This window comes from Callorhinus ursinus, unplaced genomic scaffold (assembly GCF_003265705.2).
Source record: "Callorhinus ursinus isolate GAN/ISIS: 27379988/994484 unplaced genomic scaffold, GSC_fseal_2.0 scaffold105, whole genome shotgun sequence".
NCBI lineage: Eukaryota > Metazoa > Chordata > Mammalia > Carnivora > Otariidae > Callorhinus > Callorhinus ursinus.
In genome coordinates, this window is record NW_027397167.1 from 468,791 (window position 1) to 483,074 (window position 14,284).

The 14,284-nt window shown below is 43.8% G+C and overlaps 1 protein-coding gene across 1 annotated transcript; it reads left to right on the forward strand.

Moving 5' to 3' along the window:
* Positions 1-537: 537 nt before the first annotated feature.
* LYPD8 (LY6/PLAUR domain containing 8) lies at positions 538-8,675 on the forward strand. The gene is made up of 5 exons (XM_025853231.1): positions 538-592; positions 977-1,096; positions 3,616-3,780; positions 5,277-5,414; positions 8,389-8,675. The coding sequence occupies exons 1-5, from the start codon at positions 538-540 to the stop codon at positions 8,673-8,675; spliced, it is 765 nt and encodes a 254-aa protein (XP_025709016.1).
* Positions 8,676-14,284: the final 5,609 nt, after the last annotated feature.

The following is a 14,284-nucleotide window of genomic DNA, read 5'->3' on the forward strand; positions in this document are numbered from 1 at the left end:
TAATGAACATAAAGTGCTCAGAGTAGAGTAAGTGCTCAATAGGTGTCTGCTTATTGGGGTGGTGATGACAGTAACAGAGCCCCTAAGTGAATTATGTGAATGTGGCAAGATATTAGCTAGAGGACTTCCTTGTGCTCTGGGAGACAAGAGCCCAACTTTCTTCTTGGATCCCATCCCCAGGGGGGCTAGCGATAATCTGCCTGTCCATGTTGTATCTGAAGTGGCTATAGGAAATGCCCGAGCTGTGTTTTGTGTCTGTGTGTAGACTCTTCTGCAGGCAGCCAGGACTGGGGAAAGCCCAGACTGGCACAGGTATAAGGGCAGCATAGAAGCTGCATCACAGCTCTCTGCTCCCAGCTGAGAATGCTGATTCCTTCTGCCACAAGGATGGGTTGTGTGCTGTGTGGAAGTATGACTGCAACCCTAGGGGATGTTATGCCCTAGCAGCCTTGAAAGCTCCCTGTCTTCTTTGTGTCTCTTCAGGCATAAGGTTCTGCAGCAGAGTCCTCATCCTTGGGAGACACCAGGTCCTGCACCATGAATGGTATCCTTGTTGCTGCTATCATCACAGCATTCGTAGTTGCAGCTGTAGGTGAGGGAACCCACTGACACCCTTTGGGAATGAAGACCTCTTTTTATACCTCATCAAAGTCTTCTCACTCTTGGTGTTCTGGGGTCCTGTCCCATGGCCTCTCATGTCAGGGTGTGGTCAGTGGAGAATATGAGACCCCTCTGTGCACACTGCCCTCAGAGGAGCCGCTCTGTGCTATGGGTCTTCCCACTGGGAAATGGTGCACGGTGGAGAGAAAGTAATGGGGGTGGCTCCATCTCACAGTCTAAAATTTTGGGGGTCCCAGAAGGAAGGGATGCCATCCAGACTATTCTTTTGCCCTGAGATGGATGTGGTGCTTTGTCCAGAGTATAGTTTATAAGTGTCTCCTGAATGTTGACAGTTCTGTCCATCATGTCTCCCCAGAATCCCTATATTGTGTGCAGTGTAATTCATTGACAGACTTCTGTGACAACAGCAACATCACTGAGTGTCCCTCACATGCCAATGCCAGCTGTACCAGTTTCATGACCAACACTTCTTTAGGTGAGCCTGGGATGCCATAATCCCCATTTCTGGGATTGCATGGGGCAGGAGCTGGAGAGAGTGGCCAGGGAGGAAAGGAAGCCTGAGGAAGGGCTAGGTTGTGCAAGGAGAGAGATGGGTTCATGAAGACGCCTTCCAGAAGAAGCAACATGCAGGAGTCAGATGAGAATGCAGGGGCAAGCAGACAAACCCTTGTGGAATTGCTGCCCTTGACTGAAACCTCACTCTAGACCTATATTGGTGGATGTGAGAAGCAGGGGCAGCTCTTAGTTAAGTTGCAAAGCAGGCAATTTGCTCTGGGTACTTGCATTCTTCCATTTTTCTGCCCCCCTTTCCTCCCCTCAGTACTTCTTCCTCTTCCAGATCCAACACACTTTTACCCAGCGTGATTTGCTGGCATGATTTTTATCTCTCTTCCAGAGTACTTAGATTTCTTATTAACTTTTTATTGTGGACATTTTCAAATATGCACAAAAGCAGGAAGACGTGTATAATGAATTGCCATGTAACCACTATCCTGTGTCATAAATTATCAACATTTTGCTTTTTTTTTTTTGCAATGGTATTTTATTTTATTTTTTATTTTTTATTTTTTTAGATTTTATTTATTTATTTGACAGAGAGAGACACAGCAAGAGAGGGAACACAAGCAAGGGGAGTGGGAAAGGGAGAAGCAGGCTTCCGGCAGAGCAGGAAGTCCAATGCGGGGCTCGATCCCAGGACGCTGGGATCGGGATCATGACCTGAGCCGAAGGCAGATGCTTAATGACTGAGCCACCCAGGCACCCCTTATTTTATTTTATAATAGACTTTATTTATTTATTTGAAAGAGAGAGAGAGAGTGAGCACAAGTGGGAGGGAGGGGCGGAGGAAGAGGGAGAGGGACAATCAGACTCCCTGCTGAGCTAGGAGCTCCACACAGGGTGATCCCAGGATCTGGAGATCACTACCTGAGCTGAAGTCAGACAGTCAGAAGCTCAACCAACTGAGACACCCAGGCGCCCCTGCAGTGGTTTTATTTTATTTTATTATTTTTTAAGATTTTATTTATTTATTTGACAGAGACAGCCACAGCAAGAGAGGGAACACAAGCAGGGGGAGTGGGAGAGGAAGAAGCAGGCTTCCCATGGAGCAGGGAGCCCGATGAGGGGCTTGATCCCAGGACCCTGGGATCATGATCTGAGCTGAAGGCATATGGTTAACAACTGAGCCACCCAGGCACCCCAACATTGGTATTTTAAAGCAAACTTTGATATCATGTAATTTCCCCTAAAAATACTTCACTATTTATCTCTGATAAGGACTTTTTTTTCCTTTTTACATAACTACCATATCACTATATATCTAAGAATATTAACTGTAATTCTTTAATTTCTTCTATTAGAAGGCCATCTTAGAAATGTCCCAACTGTTTCAGATGTTGTGTTATAGTTGATGTGTTAGAATTCGGATACAAACAAAATCCCCACACAGCATTTTGCTGTTAGGTCTATTACATCTAATTTGTTTTATAATAATTACCATCACTTTTTGTTGTTGTTCGTTTTGTTGTTGTTGTTGTTGTTGTTCAATACCATTGATTTGTTGGAGAAACTGGAACATTTGTCCTATAGTTGTCCCATATTCTGGCTTTGGTTGATTGCTTCCTTGTGGTGTCACTTCTTTGTTCCCCATATTCCTGGTATTTTCCTGTAAATTGGACCCATGCTGCTCAGCAGAACTGTCTTCAATAATAGAAATGTTTATATCCATGCTGTCCTATACAGTAGCCATATGTGAGCTGTTGGCCACTTGAAATATGGTTATATGACCAAAGAGCTGAATTTTAAATAGCCACATATAGCTACTGGCTACCGTTATCAATTGCTCTGGTCTAGAAGTTTGACTGTATTCAGGTTTAACACCATATTGCACGTAGGACCATCATGTCTGCTTGGCTGTTTTTAGAGATGCTAAGACTGATGAGGGAGATTTGGAAAGTCAGCCTGAACCACCATTTCCAAGCCCCCATCAGTCTTTTTTTTTTTTTTAACTCAGTTGTCACTTTATTTACTTATTTATTTATTTTTTATTTTATATTAAATAAATATATTTATTTATATATTTATTTTTATGAACATATAATGTATTATTTGTTTCAGGGTACAGGTCTGTGATTCATCAGTCTTACACATTTCACAGTGCTCACCATAGCACTGTCCATAGCACCATAGCACATGTCACTGTCCATCATCCAGCCTCCCCATCCCTCCTACCCCCTCCACTCCAGGACCCTCAGTCTCCATCAGTCTTTGACCTGAAGTTTAGCCTGCATCTTTGGTCATCTCCAGCTAAAGGAAGGAACTACTTCATGGGGAAGAATTTTTCTGTTTGCCAGGAAACCCTGTCCAGTGTCTCTGACATTACATTGACCTGAGGGTGTGTTTTCTGCTGTTGCCTGAAGCAGTCACTATTCAGGGTCTCTGCCCTTTCTGAAGCCTCCTACCCAGGGCTGACAGTCTGTGTTTCTCTTTGTGTAGGGGCAGCCAACATATACCAGGATAAAGCCTGCTCTGCGGAGAACTGCAGGGAAGGGAGAGACATGGTTGAAGCCTTCACTGTCCATGTGTCTGATAATGAACACTTCCATTTTATAAGCCATTGCTGCCAAGGAAAGGAGTGTAACGACACCAGTGATGCTCTGGGTGGGTGCTGGCAATGTGCCTTCCTTCCTGTGTCCTCCCAACTCTCTCCCTTCCTTTGCCATCTGTGGTCCTCACTTTCTGGTGGACATCTCAAGTCCAAGCACTTCATTGCATATCTGGGTAACATCAACAGCTGACTTACAACAATTGCTTGAAAAACAAATGGGAAAGTCATCACTACTTTCATGCTTTCCTCTTTTCTCAATACAGACAGAAATAATAGAAACTCCAAGTTGTATGGAATTAGATGCTTATTAGTATTTCTCAAACTTTGTTGGTCTCAGGCCCTCTTTTAAGACTCCAAATCTTCAAAATTATTGAGGACTCTAGAGAAATTTGATTTATGTGAATCATACTATCAATATTTACTAATATTCTAATACTAATATCAGTATTAGAAATCTTAAAAATTCAAAGAATTTCTAAAAAATTTTAAAATCTTTATTTTTAGTTCACCAAGAAATAATAAACCCATTACATGTTAACATTAATAACATTTTTATATAGAAATAACTGTATCTTCCAAAACAAAAAAATACTTAGTGAGAAGAGTGGCATTTGTTACATATTTTTTCAAAGCTTTTTAGTTTTTGGCTTAATAGAAAACAACTGAGTTTTCAGATTTGCTTGTGCATTTAGTCTGTTGCAATCTCTCATGCCATGTAGCCTCTCAAAAACTCCATTGTACATTCATGAAAGAAAGAGAGTAAAAGAGGCAAGGAACATCTTAGTATTATCATGAAAATGGTTTTGAATTTTTGGACTCCCCGAAAAAGTTCTTGGGGATTGCCCAGTTCTTGGACCACAAATTGAGAACCGTTGGTCTATACCAAAGCTCTCTTTTTTTGAAAAGAAGAAAACATGGCCAAAAGGACAAAGTTAATTTGCCTTAGTTCTAGAGTCCTGGTCATTAATAGCAGAGCTGGGTCTCAATATCATTTTGTATTAAATGCTAAATAATGGCATATGTTCATTTATTCAGAGAAAGATTTAGTAATAGCTACACACCTATTGGCTGATATTCAGAATAGCAGGCTAATGTTGACATTGGTTGGTTTTATTTTTTATTTTTTTATTTTTTTATTATGTTATGTTAGTCACTATACAGTACTTCAATAGTTTTTGATGTAGTGATCCATGAGTCATTGTTTGCGTATAACACCCTGTGTTCAGTGCAATATGTGCCCTCCTTAATATCCATCACTGGACATTGGTTGGTTTTAGATCAAAATATTACTTTTCCCTTCTCAGCGCAACACACCCACTGACCACAGTTCTTGAAGACTGGATGGTTTGTAAGGGGAGGTCTGTGCGGTTGTGTGCTGTAACTATGTTGGTGGGATGTGAGGTTAGGATCGCTGGTGTCTTCGTGCATTTGTCTCATTCTCCAATATCTCTCTGGCCAGCAGCTTTGCTTGGTTGTCCCCTTCAGTACAAGGCAGTACCATGTTCTATGTTATAGCTCTCTTCTAAATTAATGATTCTTATTCTACCAGCTCCTCCCCTGGAAGATGTGTCCAACAACACAGAGTGTCTTGCCTGTTATGGATCTAATGAAAGTTCCTGTAATGTGCAACTCAGGAAATGTTATAAAGAAGAACGGTGTGTCAATCTAGTTGCAGAATTTAAGACTGGTACGTATTGGGGTTTCAATTCCATTAGGGGACTTGAGTTGAAAACATATTAAACCTTGGGCAGTAAGTTCTGGGTTAACAAAAGAAGCCTGGGGGAGGTTAGTAGGATAAAAGGATAAAGTCAGAATGCCTTTGAGATAAGGAGGCTGTTAATGTAGCCTTGGTCTGGTTGCTATTTCTGCCTCCTTAGTCCAGAACCATTCCTCCTGCACTGTCCATCTCTTGAACCCTGTTCTCCTGTGTCTTATAATCAAGCCAGGCTCATTTAAGTGCATCATGCCATTCCTGGCATTTACTTCTTTACTAGGTTGCATTGTTCTGTGGGTATGTGTGGGTTTGACTTTTATTTCCTTTTATCCCTACATTTTTTTCTCTACCTGTCACTGAGAGGTGCTGGCTTATGACAACTTGGGTCACCTGCCTGAAAGAGTCAGATTGGGCTTTAATATTCAACCAATAATTTGATATAAGCCATTATGAAATACAAACTAACTGGTATAAAATACAAAACTAATACATACATTATTCTTTAAATAGGCAGATGTTACGCCTATTTAAAGAATAATGTATGTATTAGTTAGGGTAAGTTCATTACTGTTAAAGAGCAACCTCTAAATCCTCTTCCTCAATGTAACAGATGTTAATTTCTTGCTCATCTGGCAGTTTTTTGCAGGGTCCCGGGGCCTGTGTTCTTTCCATCTTGAAGCTCTGGCCCCCACCCACCCAGACTTGGCCCCTCCCTGCTGTATTCTTTGCCTCTCACCAGCAGGTGGGGGAAGACAGGGAGTGGAGGAAGGCAGGAAGGTTTTTACAGGCAAAGCCTGGAAGCACGTGCATCACTCTCTCTCACATTCCCTTGGCTGGGACCAAAACTTCACTGGAGGGTGGAAATGCAGTCTAATGGTGTTTAGTAGAGGTCCAGCAGGAAAGGAAGAGACGTGAAGCTAAAATGGACAGCTAGCCAGTCTCTGCCACAATATGGCTCCGAATAATAACAGTTTAAGAGCACCAACACCCAGGTACAATTTGATTTCAATTTTTATTAATGGCAATTGTAGTACTAGAAATCCATGCCTAACTGTAATTGCAGGTTTCTCAGTGGGGCCAAACACTCCAAGTATCTTGAACTTTTTCAACTTAAAAAAAATAAAATTTATTTTTTAGAACAGTTTTAAGTTCACAGCAGAGTTGAGAGGAAGGTAGAGAGATTTCCCACATAACCCTGTCCCAACACATACATACCTCCCCCACTGTCAACATTCCCCACCAAAATGGTACCTACATGAATCCATGAACCTACATTGATGCATCATTATCATCCAGTGTCAAAGGTTTATGTTAGGGTTACTGTTTATGTTGCATATTCTATGGGTTTTGACACTTGTAGAGTGAGTATAATCTACCATTATAGTATCACACAGAATAACTTCACATCCTAAAAAATCCTCTGTGCTCTATTAATCTCTAACCCCTGGCAACCTCTGATCTTTGTATTCTCTCCATAATTTTGCTTTTATCAGAATATCATATATTTGGAATCATATAGTCTGTAGCCTTTTCACATAGATTTACTGCACTTAGTAATATGAGTTTCAAGATTTTTTTTTTAACTTTTAAACTCCCTGGGATGTCTACACAGCTCTAAAGTTTAATTCTTAAGCTATATCTGAGGATATAGGGGGGTAGGCAGAGGGAGAAGCAGACTCCCTGCTGAGCCAGGAGCCAGATGTGGAACTCCATCCCAGGACCCTGGGATCATGACCTGAGCTGAAGGCGGTTGCTTAACTGACTGAGCCACTCAGGCACCCCAAGAGTTAAAGATATTTTTAAAACGAATAAACCAAGTGGTAGTTTTTCTTTTTCTTTTTTTTTTTAAGATTTTATTTATTCATTTGAGACACAGAGATACACAGAGAGAGAGCGAGCATGAGCAGGGAGAGAGGCAGAAGGAGAAGGAGAAGCAGGCTCCACACTGAACAGGGAGTCCCATGCAGGGCTCGATCCCAGGATCCGGAGATCATGACCTGAGCCGAAGGCAGATGCTTAACCGACTGAGCCCCCAGGCATCCCATATAGGGTTTGTTTCTTTGTCTATTTTTGCCCAAGGTCACTTTTTTTTTTCAATACTGTAGACATGTGCCATGCAACACATTTTTCTAGCTCACTGTAATTCAATCTCCAGCACTGCTATTTGCTATAAAAAAGGAATTAATTGTTTTCTTCAAAGGGGTTTGGAGGTTTCTCTTTCCTTCTCAGAACAAGTTTGTAGCCCTTCTGATAAGTAGCCAGTCCCCTCCTCCAGTGTCTTGCTCCCCCATGAACCTCCTGTTCTCCAGGCCTGTTTAAGTTGTAGCCAACAGAGCACTGCTGGCACATAGTAGGAGCTCAATACAGGTAGCTGCAGTCACAACCGCATTTTGTTTGCAAATTCCCTTGGCCTTTTCCTAGGATCTGCACCTTAAAACAGTGTTAAACACAATATAATTCAGATTTAGAATTAAGATCACCTCCAGCTGTTTTTCCCTTCTCAGAGAAAACTCAGGCAGAGAGAACTCAGGTCCAGAGAAGAGTGGGGATGGAAAGCAGAAGCTGGAGGAGGGGAGCCTGGGAGGAGCCTTCCTGGATTGAAAGCACAGGGCCCTAGGGTGTCTGAGCCCATCCCTAGATTTTATCATCTGCCGGCTCCTCAGGAGAACATTGGAGACTTGAGCCCCAGGCCCATTTCTGACCTTCACCTGTGAGGTCAGACTTGCATCCACCTTCTGGAGCATCAGTTTCTTTTGATTTTAGGTGGAGGAGGGTGTCTGGGCTCTGACCTTCATGGTTCCTCTGCCATTACCATTTGGTGTTCTTGACCCTGGGCTCCTTCCTCCAGGCCCCTGTTTTAGGACCAGACCTAGAACAGGTTGCTGGAGGCCTGTGGAGGAAGGGCGAGAGGGCTATGAAGTCTTTATTGTCTGCACTGCATTCACAGAGACTAAGAAGCTCGTGCTGAGAGGCTGTTCCAACATCAGTAACTCCACCTGTCAGTTCCTGTCTGCTGAGAACCGGACAGTTGGAGGAGTCATCTTCCTAAAGTTTGAGTGTGTAGACAGTGCTAACTCCTCCTCAACTGCCCCCGCGACCACCCCTCCTGCTAGCAGCTTCAATGCCTCCTCAGCGCCCACCTCCAATGAACCCACCACCCCGGACACAGGCTCCGAAATCTCTGTAACCCCTGCAGCCTTAGTCAGCCTCCTCCTGCTGGGGCTGCTCTTCTGAGATCCATCCTGCCCTCAACTGTTTCACCCTCCCCTGTTAACTGCTCAGTAAATAGCAGCCATAGCCCTCAGGCAAAGCCCTGTGACAGCCGTGTTTTTCTCCATTACTGAAACACTGTTCAATGGCTGGCCAAGTCTGTTCTCACAGGTTCCTTTGAGCTGCTATCCAGCATCACCTCCCAGTTCCTTGCATTTGAAATCTGTGCACCTTAGAGTGTGGGCTCCCAGGAACTTCCAAATCCCTGCCCAACTTGCTTCTGAGAAACAGACCCTTTCATCTTGTTGACATTTTCTGCCTACAGCCCTGCACTTCTGGGGATTGACCTGCCACTGTCCCCACCCACGCACTGAGAGGGTGCCATGCCTGTAATGCCCTGAGTTGACCCTAGCACTATATCTGCTCCTTCAGTGATTGTCCTGGCTCTGGTCACAGGCCCACAGTGACATGGTCCACAAGACCCAACAGGGGTGCAGAGGGGTTGCTGAAGGCTAGCAGACTCCCCTGCCTAGCCTCCCAGGCAGAGACATAATGCTGTTGGTGCTCAGGCTGACCAGATATCACATAACCTTGTACAGAATGGAACATAGCTACAGAGCCCCAGTCCCCCTTCTCAGAGAATCTACAATCAAAGGCAGAGTTTTGACTCCATATCAGATACCGAGGGAGCAAGAAAGCTATTCAATACAATATGTACAAAAGTCCAGGCTTGACAAATAAAGTGGGCCTTGAGCTGGACTTGGAAGAATGGCATTTTCTGTAATAAAAAAATTTAAAGGTGTAAACCAGTGTGTGTCTTTATTGTCCAGACTTGCTAACAATGCATCAAGAGCAAAGTCATCAGAAAGGCAACCTGGAGGTACCTCATCACCACATCCATGTTAACATGCGGTGTATTATTAGTTTCAGAGGTAGAGTTTAGTGATTCATCAGTTGCATATAACACCCAGTGCTCAATATATCGTGTCCTCCTTAATGCCCACTACCCAGTTACCAAACCAATCCCTCCCCACTTCCCCTCCAGCAACCCTCAGTTTGTTTCCTGCAGTTAAGAGTCTCTTATGGTTTGTCTCCATCTCTGATTTTGTCTCATTTTATTCTTGTTTATGTATTTATTTTAGCTTTTTATTTCAAGTTAATTTTAGACTTACCAAAAAGTTGCAAAAATAGCACAGAGAATTCTAGAACCCCCTCATCCACCTTCTTCTCATGTTTGCATCTTACATAACACACTACAATTACTAAAACCAAGAAATTAGCCTTAACACAATATTATTAACTGATAGATCTTCACATTTCACCAACTTTTACTAATGTCCTTTTTCTGGTCCAGGATCCAATTCTTTGCATTTAATTGCTATGTTTCCTTAGGCTTCTACAATCTGTGACAGTTCTGGATTTTTTCCTTTACTGGCCAGTTATTTTTCAGAATGTCCTTCAATTTGAGCTTGCCTGAAGTTTTGTCATCATAAGATTGAAGTTATGCATTTTTGGCAAGAATCCCACAGAAATATTGTGTCTTTATCAGTGGGTCTTATCAGGAGGTATATGATGTTGATGTGTTGTATCGCTGCTGGTGTTAACCTTGCTTGCTTGGTTGAAGTGGTATCTGCCAGGTTTCTCTATTGTAAAGTTATTATTTTTTCCCTTTGTCATTAATAATAGACTAACCTGTGCTGCTATAACAAATAGGTCTTAGTCAAAAAATCTTTTTAATACAAGCAAAGGAATTTAATACGATTATAGTTCATTTCTCAGTTACTTAAACCTGTACAGATGTTCCTGACTGGGTGACTGTCCTTAGAAACTATCCTTTGAGAGTGAGAAAGAAACCAGGCTCCTTTTATCCCATGGTTCCCCCATGCCATGGAACTCCTTGGGTTCTCAATTAAGTATTCTGCATCCAGCTGGCTGACAAGTGGAGAGACAGAGAGAGCCTAGAGGGCTACACAGCCTGCTCTAGGGCCAGCCCTGGCAGAGGCATCCATCACCTATGCTCATATCATTGGTTGAACTGAATTACATGGCCTAGGAGGAAGTAGTTTATCCACAGACTTTGCCTCAGAGGCAATATGATTCAATGGTCTAGAGCCAGGGAGTATGGCTTCAAATTTCAGCCCTGGAACATTGGGCAACATATGTCACCTTACTGTGGCTCAGTTTCCCACTTGCACTGCAGGGGTAGTGTTAATGCCTGTCACATGGGTCTGTGAGAGCTGCCAACATAGTTCTTGGCAATGAGTAAATACCAGCCATTAGTAAATTACTCCAGTTTGAAAGTGGGTCCCTACATGCTTTAGGGAGAGGGGAACAATCAGAAATGGTGATGTGGAAGGCACATACCTGGCCCACTCCCCTCAAACCATGCTGATCTCACTGCTTTCATGTCCCAGGATTCCCCCTCTCATCTCACCCCTCCCTACACACTTCATGGCTGGTGCCATCATGACCCTATAGACCATATCAAGGCTCATCTGCACCCCCACATGGCTGTCTACTCCAGCCAGCCAGGAGCACCACTGGAGCTGATCTATTCCTAGAACCTCCTGGAATCCCCCAAGCTCCACACTGATGTGAGGAAGCAGTGGTAATTTTGGTCAACTGCAAAGAGTCACATAAGAATGGAAACCAGGATACTGAGAATTGGGATGGCAGTTGGAGGGTGAGCAGGGCCAGATTCCAGGAGGTCACTGCATGATGCAAGGACTCTGGCTTTAGACTGAGAGATGAACAGAGCTGCAGCATGAGCATATGAGTAGGAGTGGGGTTAGGTGTCCATTCTGGGAAGCTCTCCCAGACTGCAGGGTGCAGGTGGAAAGAGAGCTGAATGATAGGACAAGGAGGAAGTTTAAACAGAGAAGTAGTGGAGTCCTGCCCAGGCAGATGCTCTGTTATCCTGCTATAATCAAGAGTAATTCATACCCTAGAAATGCACTTCTATTTACACTGATGGCTCCTGGCTCCTCACCCAGAGTAGGGAAGAGGACTAAGCACCACTTGTGCTTAATGTCTACCTTAGTTCCCCTAGTGGCCCATGCTTAATTCCAGACTCTTGTACTATGGTACCAGGTCTTGGACTTCCCACTGAGATAAGGCTCTTGGCTGCCAACTCTTCCTTAGTCCTGGTCTAGGCTCCAGGATAAGCACTTATGTCTGAGAAGCTCCACAGAATTCTATACCCTCACTGTACAACTGGACTAATCACAAACCACTGCCTTGTCTTTACAGTTTGTAAAGCTTTTTTTGCCCAGGTTATTTTATTTTATTTAGAATCAGCTTTATTCAGGTATGATTTACATATAATAAAATGCATGCATGCATGCAGACTGATGAATTTTGATAAACATGCCCACTCCTCCAGTAAAGATACAAGTGTTCCTCCCACCCCCTGAGCTCCCCTAGTATCCCTTGTAGTACATCCTACTACAGCCCCAGGCATCTACCTGCATCTCCACTGTCCCCTCTAGTAAGTGACAGGCAGCTCTTCTGCTTACATTCCATTGAGCTGAGCAGTTAGTAACCACCTGGATACAAAACAATGACTCTGGGTTGGGGGAGTCAAATATTCCCAGCAACAACTCTGCACCATGGAAGGGGGAAATCACGGGACAATTTCCACCAGACTTCAATCCTTTCCATCTATTAAGTGCCTCAGCTGGGAAGACAGAAGGAGGATGTGGGGCTCTGTTCCTTGTGGGCTGGATATAGCACCTCTTGGTTGAATTATGATCTGAAATATATCTCCAAATACTTGATCTGAAATATGAACTGAACTAAAGCTAAAACCACTAATCATTGTAAATCTCATCAATGTTCATTTTTAACTGGATGAGTGAATATGTGAGAGGGATGCTGGTCTTGAGATGTTCTGCAAAGGTCTTAAGCATCCGAGTGTGTAGATCTGAGCATCAGAGTGAGAAGGGTTGAGGAAAGGGAAGTCTCAGGCAGGATGGGCAGAGGGCTCAAAGTGTGGTTGCTCTTAGGCTGGAGAGACCAGCTACTTAGGCCAAGTGATTCCAGAGGTTCTTGTGTTCCCAAAAGTGTTGTCACTAGCAAAGTTAACAAGAGATATAAGGCTTCAAGTACAGTATTTCAGGAAAAGAGAAGGAGAGCAATCAGTTAGAATTTTGATGCTAGGACTCACAGTGAACCATTCCCAGAAGTAGCTTTTTTTTTAAAAGATTGATCGATTTTAGTGAGAAAGAGCACGTGCAAATGGGGGGAGGGGTAGAGGAAGAGAGAGAGAGAGGAATTCTCAAGCAGACTCTTCTCTGAGCATGGAGCTTGTTGTGGGGCTCGATCTCAGGACCTTGAGATCATGATCTGAGTTGAACGCTTAACTGACTGAGCCACCCAGGTGACCCAAAAGTGGGTTTTAAAGCAGGATGAAGTGGGGGGGCTTCCATGCCCCTTGAACATCAACCCTTAAGCAGGAGGTGGGTTCTGACCCCTTACTGGGGATGCTGCCTGGACGGAGGGCTCATGAGAAAGCTAAACCAGAAGGTGGATGAGAAAACTAGGAAGAATCTGTGAGGAAGGAAGATAGGGAGACCGAATCAGGGGGTTGAGGACCCCTAAGACACATCAATGAGCCATGCCCTTCAGGCACAGGTATAGGTCCAGACCCAGATCCAGGTCCCCTCTGTGTGATTTGGAGTAAACCCAATAGCAAAACTAACAATTATGGTAACAGTGGTGATGATATAGAAGTCAATGCTCCCTCTGAACAGCTGGCCCTGTGCCACACTTTATTCTCAAGGAGGTAGATAGTACCTGGTTGTCCAGGTGAGCAAAACTTGCTGAGATCAGGTACCTTAGCACAGAGGTATGTTCTAGGATCAGATCCCATTCTCCCTGACTACAAAATGGAGGAAGAGCCAAGGAGTGTGTTTGCCCCTCTGTGTGAGCAGCTGGGTCCTTGAGTGAGTTGGCTTTCCTGGCTTCAGGATCCCTCAGATTCCTCTGTGTCCCTTCAGAACCTTGTAGTCACTAGGAGGACTTGGGCTCAGGCATTAGCCTCTGCAGGCTTCAAGGCAGATACATGGTGGGTAATACAGAACTTGGGAGTACTTGGGGTCTCAAGTAAGCACAGTAACCTGGGTGGGGGGTTGGAGATGGCCAAGCTTCTTCCTCAACTGAGGGAGGGGCTTGGCATCCCAGTGTTCCTGCGTTAGGGTACTTAGTTTTCATGTCAGCTTGGAGTGGACTCTTCCTGCCTTTCTTCCTACCTTAGCTCTTCATCTCACTTTTCTCTTTGGAGTTTACTGCCTCATTGTGTTCCCCAAGCTCAGCTGATCTACTTCCATTTTCTCTTCCCTTATGAACTGTACACAGTATAGAAAATAAAGTTTTTCTTTTTTCACTTCTTACATTGAATAGTTTCTGTTATTTCTCCGTAAATTAGTCACTTTTTGCCTGGATGAACCAAGTTTTTATTTCTTTGCTTGTTTATTTATTTATTTTCTTCCTGAGGGTCAGGGACCTTCTTGGCAAAAGGATTCTCTGTTCCCCAACCTCTCCCCATCCTCTCTCTCTGTTCCCCTCACTCTTACCATTTTTGAGACCCAAGCACCCTAGGGAGCTTGGAAAAGGTCCAGGCTGAGCTGCAGAGG

Bases quoted from the DNA above. Each gene is read 5' to 3' on its own strand.
- LYPD8 (XM_025853231.1), top strand. From the start codon at position 538: ATGAATGGTATCCTTGTTGCTGCTATCATCACAGCATTCGTAGTTGCA. The intron at 593-976 runs GTGAGGGAACCC...ATGTCTCCCCAG, and splicing joins ATTCGTAGTTGCAGCTGTAG to AATCCCTATATTGTGTGCAG. The intron at 5,415-8,388 runs GTACGTATTGGG...CTGCATTCACAG, and splicing joins AGTTGCAGAATTTAAGACTG to AGACTAAGAAGCTCGTGCTG.